We start from the raw sequence: 10,000 nt of genomic DNA, 5'->3' as shown, positions 1-10,000 counted from the left end.
GTGAATTACCTACATTTGTTCCCCCTATTCATTTCTAATGGCCAGCGTACATGTCACGTGACTTTCAAATCCTCCCGGCCGAAACGAAACCCAAGCTGTGACCGCCATTGCCCCAGCTTTTATTCTGCAGATTTTTAAGATGTATAAGCTATTAAATGGGTTTTTGATAACATTGTTAGTGAGAAATGTGTGTCTTACTCTCACAATCTTCACTCAGTGAATGTATACGATGTAGTTTGATGGTTATCACGAATATTATTCTGGACATCGCCAAGAAAATGTAGAAATACAACATTTCTTTCAGGTCGTTATACTGGTTGCTATGCTGTTGCTATGACGCTCCTGGCGCTGCCTCAAACCGGAAACAGGAAGCGTTTGAATTATTATTATTTCTTTGCTGTAAATGCTTAATTTGTTGTTCTCTCATTTAAAAAACACATGTTTATTACAGAGGAGGGATGACGTCTACAGAGTCGCCTGCTAACAGCTCCCGTGACAGTTATGAACGTTTTATATTTTCGTTGTCACGAGGAAAGCCAATCAAGAGAGCAGAGCTCAGTCATCCTCCACGGTCAGACAGGAAGTGAAGCGATAAATTACAAAGTAAAATCAGTTTGACACTTCCGGTTTCACCATATGTAATGAATTTAGCTTTCTTGATATGTCATTTAGAGCGATCTGATGATTCTGATCACTCGATATTGCGGACTTTACAGTTAAAATAGCAGGAGAGATCACTTTGCTTGCTTTTTAACCTCTGCATAATCTTGTGGATTAAATTACTTTTTATTTTATTCATTATTTTACATGAAATTACCTTTGAGGGATATCCTTGACACCTATTTTTTTTCTCACCTGCACACTTTGTTACCTTTTACCTTTTACGTTGTATCTTATTTTCTATTGTCTATATCTTTTTAGTTTTTTTATTGTGCAAATAAATTAAATCAAATCAAAAGCATTACACCGGAAACAGGAAGCGTTTTGATGACTTTCGTTTTTTTTTTTTATTTTATTCTTTGCTGTAAAAGCTTAATGTAACTGCTAAATTGTGTTCTCTAATTTTTTAAAAACATGTTTATTTAAGAGCAGGGATTACGTCTCCAGAGTTGCCCGCTTACACCTCCCGTGACAGTTAGGAACGTTTTTTTTTTTCACGAGCAGCTCCCATGAAGCATGGAAGCGATGCCTATGAGTTCATGGCATGGACATATAAAGAGTTCCGAGCTGTCCGCCGGTGATGGGCCGCATTCTTTCAGCTTGTGACGTCATCTGAATGGGCGCATTCCATTTTCATGTCTGCACCAAGCTGAATCAAAAGGCCACTATGTTTGTTTTATAGCCTGATACTGATTTTATTGTAATTTCATGTGGCTGATTATATTTATTATGAAATAAAATATATTAAAAACATATATTATATCAGTTAATAGGCCTATTGAACCAAATCATCCACTAAAGCCCTACTGTGTGTGTGTGTGTGTGTGTGTGTGTGTGTGTGTGTGTGTGTGTGTGTGTTTGAGTGATAGTGAGAGAGAGAGAGAGAGAGAGAGAGAGAGAGAGAGAGAGAGAGCATGGTCAATCAGACTGAAGACTATGTTAACAGTGAGTGAGTGAGTGAGTGAGTGAGTGAGTGAGTGAGTGAGTGAGTGTGAGTGAGAGAGAGAGAGAGAAAGCATGGCCAAATTGACTAAAGACTGTTAAGAAATGTTTCATTGCATGCCCCTCATTTAATCCCTGCACTCTCTTCATAGGCCTATTTTAATGCGATATTCAGAATATTCAGCAGTTGAGGGTGGTGCATGCATGGCATGCACCATGCATGGCACAGTTTTGTGCCATGCATGTTGTGGGAGGAAGATGATCGAGATGGTTGTGGATTTTTGGATGAAATGGAGCACTAGGCCGAAAACAATAGGATGCCTGGCTACTCGAATCCTGGGGGAAGAGGATGAGATGGTGGAGGGCTACAGAGACCTGCTTTTACTTCTACAACAGACTGCAAATGTAACATGGGGGTTGTGCATGGAGGGACAGAGCAGACTGTACTTCATGAGCAAATCATTATTTACCTATTTGGGCCCATAGTTGGTTGTGGAGAGAATGATAATTCACAAGCTGCTGAAGATAATGGACAGCACTGCTCCTTCAGCTATTCAACCACTACAGAAAGTCATTCCTGCCAACTGCAATACAATCCACAATAACTGCAGCTTCAATGCTACAATTTCCCTATAGCAATAAATAAAGTAGGCCTACATTATCCATCTACAAATCCATCCATCCATCTATGCAGGTATATTTGATTTAGGCCTGTATTTTAGATTATGCATAGCGTTCTGCATTATAATCTCTGAAAGTGACATCCTTTGGATTATTATTTCCAAAAGAAAACAAATGAGCAAACAAAAAGCTTCATTTTCATTATTGGGCTTTTAAAGTGATCAGGGGCCTATTTCAGGTAGCTGGTTTTGAGTCACCCCAGAGTTTGTTCGCTCTGAGTTAGTGGAAACTCAGGGTTTTCCGTTTCAGGTAGCAGGTTCAGCGCAACCGAGAGTCAGTTACTGCGGCAACATACGCCGTGGGTCTAACCTGCTGGATAGGTGGTTAGACCTACCCTGAGTTTGTTTTCACTTTACGCTGCAGCTCCGACTGAAGAAAGAGTGTCACTGTCACACGCGTCCCTGTACAGTTTGAAGCAAAATCACTCCATAGAAATCTCCATCGGGATGTTTTTATCATTTCCTGATGATTTTACGTTTGACCGATCATTTATCTGATCAGCAGCCTTGTTCTCAGTCCGTTCATATAGGCGGCCACCTTACACATCGTGACATGCTCTACATTCAGATTAATAAACCTATTTGTATTGTTTTTAACTGGACTTAATTGTCTTTCACTCCCCATTTTAAAGAAGCGACAGTCTGTTTACTGCACAGTGGGCTAGGCTATAGCTTCCCAACATATTATACAGCGAATATAAAACACTGTCAGAAATGCTGTGCCGCGCCAGCTTTATTACTTTACTGCTGATATGCGTAACTTTTTAAAATAGCCTATGGCTTCTCATACGGAAGCGAAATGATTGCTCTGTTTTTTTCTGAATTGCCGAGGAGATTAGATCAGAGTTATGTGACAATATCCCCGTTAATTCTTCTCCATAGGCTACCATAAACTCATTCGTTAATATTTCTAACTCCAGTGGGAGTGAGAAGTGGAGAAGTGGGAGGATCACGCATTTGTTTCTTCTGTTTCCATGGTGAATCATGTTATCAGTGATCCATTGACGATGGCTTTTATGCACACGCTCCACCCAGAGTGAACACGCTCAGAGTTGATTAACCCAACGCTGATCCACTGTTCTGTAACCGAAAACCCAGAGTTACTCATCAACCCTGCGCTCTGAGTTGACCAACTCAGAGTGCAGGATTAAACTCAGAGTATGTAAAACCAGCTACCTGAAATAGGGCCCAGAAGATCAAAACCTTGCCATAAGAACACCAACTGAATACATCGCTGGAAAGGTCTTAATGTTGTCAGTGTAAAGATTCTACGACTCTACATTTAAACACACCTACAATTCACCATCATGCTTATTATTTGATTTAATTTATTTGCACAATAAAAAAATAGGCCACAGAAAAATAAGATATAAAGTAAAAGGTAAAAGGTAACTTGTGCAGGTGAGAAAAAAAATGGGTGAAGGATATCTCACCTCAAAGGTAATTTAATGTCAAATAATGAATAAAATAAAAATTATACAGAGGTTAAAAAGCAAGGAAAGTGCTTTTTGTTAGCACTTGCTATTTTAAATAATATACATATATTTTGCAGGTTTCATACCCTTCTATTTTAAAACGCTCTATAAGTAGAAGACACCACCACTCAAGGGCATGTCCGTCTAAAGGAAATGCAATGAAGAGAGTAACTCATGATATATATTTCTTCTCTTCTCTCTCTTTATGATGAATGTAAATTTGATTTAATTTATTTGCGAGATAAAAAAAAAGGAGGTGTAAGCGGGCAACTCTGGAGACGTAATCCCTGCTCTTAAATAAACATGTTTTAAAAAAATTAGAGAACACAATTTAGCAGTTACATTAAGCTTTTACAGCAAAGAATAAAATAAAAATAAAAAACGAAAGTATTCAAAACGCTTCCTGTTTCCGGTGTAATGCTTTTGATTTGATTTAATTTATTTGCACAATAAAAAAACTAAAAAGATATAGACAATAGAAAATAAGATACAACGTAAAAGGTAAAAGGTAACAAAGTGTGCAGGTGAGAAAAAAAATAGGTGTCAAGGATATCCCTCAAAGGTAATTTCATGTAAAATAATGAATAAAATAAAAAGTAATTTAATCCACAAGATTATGCAGAGGTTAAAAAGCAAGCAAAGTGATCTCTCCTGCTATTTTAACTGTAAAGTCCGCAATATCGAGTGATCAGAATCATCAGATCGCTCTAAATGACATATCAAGAAAGCTAAATTCATTACATATGGTGAAACCGGAAGTGTCAAACTGATTTTACTTTGTAATTTATCGCTTCACTTCCTGTCTGACCGTGGAGGATGACTGAGCTCTGCTCTCTTGATTGGCTTTCCTCATGACAACGAAAATATAAAACGTTCATAACTGTCACGGGAGCTGTTAGCAGGCGACTCTGTAGACGTCATCCCTCCTCTGTAATAAACATGTGTTTTTTAAATGAGAGAACAACAAATTAAGCATTTACAGCAAAGAAATAATAATAATTCAAACGCTTCCTGTTTCCGGTTTGAGGCAGCGCCAGGAGCGTCATAGCAACAGCATAGCAACCAGTATAACGACCTGAAAGAAATGTTGTATTTCTACATTTTCTTGGCGATGTCCAGAATAATATTCGTGATAACCATCAAACTACATCGTATACATTCACTGAGTGAAGATTGTGACAGTAAGACACACATTTCTCACTAACAATGTTATCAAAAACCCATTTAATAGCTTATACATCTTAAAAATCTGCAGAATAAAAGCTGGGGCAATGGCGGTCACAGCTTGGGTTTCGTTTCGGCCGGGAGGATTTGAAAGTCACGTGACATGTACGCTGGCCATTAGAAATGAATAGGGGGAACAAATGTAGGTAATTCACAATTTCAAGGCCTGTATTGTGAAATCTCTACATTTTGCGCTGTGGACCAATGTACCTATTTTACATTTCACTGTGAGACTGGGTTGAACACACATGACTGACAATGGACGGATTGAATGTTATAAAGACTTTCATGCCAGTAAAACATCCTTTGAATAGAGTTGTACAGTGTATTGTTACCTGTGCTCGCCCCCCCTCCTCTTACCTGTACTCGCCATTTCTAATGTCTAATCGTGATTATTTTTTTGGTCCCTATAAAGAACTTTGAATGGCCTTGTGTGTGTGGTCTGCTGCAACTCTCAGCTCCTTTAAATCAAATCTGAAGACTTTTCTGTTTCCATCTTAACCTGTAATTTTTAATTTAATTTAAATGTTCTACTTCTTTTATTCGTTTTTAAATGTTTTCTAATGTGTTTTATGTATTTTAATCTTGCCCCTGTAAAGCACTTTGAATGGCCTTGTGTCTGAATTGTGCTATATAAATAAACTTGCCTTGCCTATAGTGTATTGTTGCCCCCCCCCCCCCCCTCTCACCTGAACTCGCCCCCCCTCCTCACAGCTCAGCTCCCCTCTCAGACCCCCTCCCAGCTGGGGCGGCTCATCGTTCATAGGCAGCACCTGCACAAAGCAAGAGGAAGATTCAGTTATTTCCGGCAGATACATTTTAAGATAAATGTAGATATTTTTTCCTTACTCTGTTTTTTTTCTTTTCTTTTTTACATCACATTTTTTTTTCTTTAAACCTGCAGTGTGTAGAATTTTGGGTTTTATTTCCTAGCAGATTTTGTAGAAAGTAATTATAATATCCATAAGTATAATTTAATTTAGTGCATAATAGCTGAATTTTTTTTTTTTATTATTATTTTTTCCCTTAGAAAGGGTCTCATATATGTCCATATTTCTGCATATTTTGGACCAAGGCCTAGTGCCGCCATCTTGAAAGTGTCATAGTTGGAATGTCATCAGGTGCATTGTTTAAAATTTAGAATTGTTCTTGTCCTTGAAGGCCACCGTATCTTCTGTTATTATTCTAAAGGGGTGGGGTTACCCAGGGAGCGTTGCATTCTAGAACTTTGTTGAACTTTCTTGATGATGTCATATTACACACTGCCCCTTTAAGTGAAACAAAATTCTGTTAACATTGAAATATTTCATCATGACATAGTGATACTAACCACTTGAGAGCCACAACCTCCATAATAAAAGATTAATAAATACATATACGAATAACTCACTGAATGAATTAACATTTGACATAAATTAAAAAAATATTTTTTTTAAAATTTAGTTCTGTATGAATTTAGTCTCACATTTATACATTTTTTAAATATTTATATTTTGACAAAGGTATTTTTGATTTAGATGTTTCATTTCATTTAATATCATTAATTAATACATCGTTATAAATATTAATAGTTCTAGCAGCAGCAGTACCTCACCTGTAAGGGCAGCATGACTTCTGCTGAGTTCAGTCCGTCAGTCTAACTAATACATAACATTAATTGCATTTCTTTTTAAATTTCTTTTAACTGTAATAATTTACTCTCACATTTATACATTTTTAAAGATTTTAATTTTTTTTGACAAATATGTTTTTGTATTTTCAGAGGAGCACACGGAAAACTACACCTCTCACACATTTTTGAAATTTAAAACTTTTGAATGTGTTTATTTATTTACGTCATTAAATGGCATTTTAATCAATATAGTAATACACTCAACAAAAATATAAACGCAACACTTTTGTTTTTGCTCCCATTTTTCATGAGATGGACTTAAAGATCTAAAATTCATTCCAGATACACAATATTACTATATATTAATATATTACTATATAATATATTAGATACATAATATATTATTGTGGACAGTCTAAGGCACACCTGTGCACTAATCATGATGTCAGATCAGCATCTTGATGTGGCACACCTGTGAGGTGGGATGGATTATCTCAGCAAAGCAGAAGTGCTCACTATCACACATTTAGACAGATTTGTGAACAATGTTTGAGAGAAATGGTACAATTGTGTATCTGGAATGAATTTTAGATCTTTAAGTCCATCTCATGAAAAATGGGAGCAAAAACAAAAGTGTTGCGTTTATATTTTTGTTGAGTGTACGTTATAATAGTTCTAGCAGCAGGCAGTATCTGACCTGTATGGGCAGCAGGACTTCTGCTGAGTTCAGTCCGTCCGTCACTCTCAGATCCACGTCGTCCTCGGTCGTCTCTGAGTCGTCGTGGATATATCTGACACACAAAGAGTTAACATGTATAAATGTACCCTGCGTTTCATTCCCCATACTTTCCTGCTATTGAGTATGGTAGCAAAATATTAAGTTTGTCCCAATATATTTATATGTATATCCGGTGGTGATTTTTAGTGTTGAAACCAGCAGCTTTATGGAGGTTCTGACCCACAATCCACAGAATCAACAACTTAAACATTTCTTGGGCTCTTCTTGGGATTTTTACAGAGAGAGTTTTGTGGAGCTGATAATAGGCTTAATCAACTTTGTGTCAACTCCTTTGGCGATGGCTTAACGTAACCAACATTCATTCATTGACGTTTATTAACACTGGGTTTTTTTCAGTCCAAACACAATAAACAGGTAGTGGATCATGAGGAGATTTTCACAGATTAAAAAAAAAAAAAAAAAGTGATTTTGGAACACAAGCAAGTGATTCTGGAGAACGCTACATGCCAGTTTACAGAGCCTAAGCTGAAGTTACACACTATGACTTTAAAGCCCTCTAACCTCAGTCTAAGCCCCCTGAGGTCCTGCAGAGTGAAACTGTCCCCCAGCTTCAGTGTCTGTCCCTGCAGCTCCAGTCGTCCGTGTCGAGGCTTTCTCTGCACCTCGACCCTGAGCGCTCCCTCGCTACTGTCCCGATCCCGAACCAAGACGTGTTCCTCTGTGACGAAGGCCCCGCCCCCTTCCTCCACATGCACCAGGTTAGTGTAGGCCTGAAAATACACACAATTATTCTGTCTGTCTGTCTGTCTGTCTGTCTGTCTGTCTGTCTATCTATCTATCTGTCTGTCTGTCTGTCTGTCTGTCTGTCTGTCTGTCTGTCTGTCTGTCTGTCTGTCTGTCTGTCTATCTATCTATCTATCTATCTATCTATCTATCTATCTATCTATCTATCTATCTATCTATCTATCTATCTATCTATCTATCTATCTATCTATCCATCCATCCATCCATCCATCCATCCATCCATCCATCCATCCATCCATCCATCCATCCATCCATCCATCCATCCATTACCTCTGGTGCTTGGTCGTCCACCGGTGTTACGGTTATATTGAACACCATTCCGGACAGTGACCCTCCATGGCTGTCTGTGACACTGAACTCAAACTGGACAAACAGCTGTTCAGTACCAATGTCCTCCACTGGGGGCATGAAGGCCACTTTCATATGGTTCACTGCATGCTAAGGGAAAGCACAGGAAAGTGAATGTTTTGAGCATTTAAATGTATAATCATTATTTTTTTTTTAAAAGTATTTTATAATCAAAAATATAATTTTAACAGTTTAGTTTTGTCCCTTAAATCCCTGCATATTTCAGGATTAAGTACACGTGTGTGTGTGCGTGCGTGTGTGTGTGTGTGTGTGTGTGTGTGTGTGTGTTCGAGTGTGTGTGTGTGTCTAACCTGTGTGAAGGACTTTAACACTGGCACCATGTGGTCTCTCTTCATGGCGTTAGTCGTGTCTGTGTAGGAACAAACGTCCAGCGTCCATTACCCTGGAAAATAAAGTTATGTTTCATCTCACAATCAACACTTCTTCATATACAGTAGCCCTGTGTTCCAGTCCCCATCTATCTATCCATCATCCATCTATCTTTCTACCCATCCATCCATCCATCCATCCCTGTATGTCTCCTAAACGTACTCAGGCTGCAGTGGACTATGGCAGGGCGTTGTGATGACGTAGCTGAGGTCTGTGTATCTATCTATCTATCTATCTATCTATCTATCTATCTATCTATCTATCTATCTATCTATCTATCTATCTATCTATCTATCTATCTATCTATCTATCTATCTATCTATCTATCTATCTATCTATCTATCTATCTATCTCTCTCTCTCTCTCTCTCTCTCTCTCTCTCTCTCTCTCTCTCTCTCTCTCTCTCTCTCTCTCTCTCTCTCTCTCTCTCTCTCTCTCTCTCTCTCTCTCTCTCTCTCCTCTCTCTCTCTCTCTCTCTCTCTCTCTCTCTCTCTCTCTCGCTCTCTCTCTCTCTCTCTCTCTCTCTCTCTCTCTCTCTCTCTCTCTCTCTCTCTCTCTCTCTCTCTCTCTACCCATCCGTCCATCCATCCATCCAGCCACCCCTGTATGTCTCCTAAACTTACCCAGGCTGCAGTGGACTATGGCAGGGCGTTGTGATGACGTAGCTGAGGTCAGTCTCTGGATGTTCTGTGTCAGTGAAGTGCAGATGAGACGTCGTGATGTAAACCACCTCCGTCTCTTTCACCGTTAGCGAGCGAATGCTACCGGGAGATTCCACCGGTAACTGGTCCTTTACCGGGAACACATGGACAACGACTGTCTGAAAACGTACAAGGAGAGCAAAGTTTTAAAGTAGTATCTGTCTGTCTGTCTGTCTGTCTGTCTGTCTGTCTGTCTGTCCGTCCGTCTGTTTATCTATCTATCTATCTATCTGGCTAACTGTCTGTCAGTCTGTCTGTATCTTTGTTCTTTTCAAGCAGTGGTTAATCCAAGATTTTGTCCATGTTGCTTCTATAACATGTCTTCTTTCATGCTAGTATAATCCAAAGGTCCAACATGTACATTCAGGTGTTTATTTGACTAAACCTTGTCTGTTTGCGGTCTGTATATTTCTCTAATACAACCA

General features: G+C 38.6%; 1 protein-coding gene across 1 annotated transcript in view; it reads right to left on the bottom strand.

Moving 5' to 3' along the window:
• The window catches only part of frem1b (Fras1 related extracellular matrix 1b), a gene marked incomplete at its 5' end in the record, with an annotated part of 64,805 nt that overhangs the window by 37,190 nt on the left and 17,615 nt on the right, over window positions 1–10,000 (bottom strand). The window contains 7 exon segments of the mRNA XM_080032138.1: window positions 5,671–5,754; window positions 7,291–7,384; window positions 7,894–8,102; window positions 8,407–8,574; window positions 8,796–8,861; window positions 8,863–8,887; window positions 9,498–9,694. Of these exon segments, the coding sequence (XP_079888264.1) occupies window positions 5,671–5,754; window positions 7,291–7,384; window positions 7,894–8,102; window positions 8,407–8,574; window positions 8,796–8,861; window positions 8,863–8,887; window positions 9,498–9,694 (843 nt within the window).

The sequence above is a fragment of the Ammodytes marinus genome (assembly GCF_949987685.1).
Source record: "Ammodytes marinus genome assembly, chromosome: 8".
Taxonomy (NCBI): domain Eukaryota; kingdom Metazoa; phylum Chordata; class Actinopteri; order Uranoscopiformes; family Ammodytidae; genus Ammodytes; species Ammodytes marinus.
This window is presented reverse-complemented; position numbering and strand designations above follow the sequence as displayed.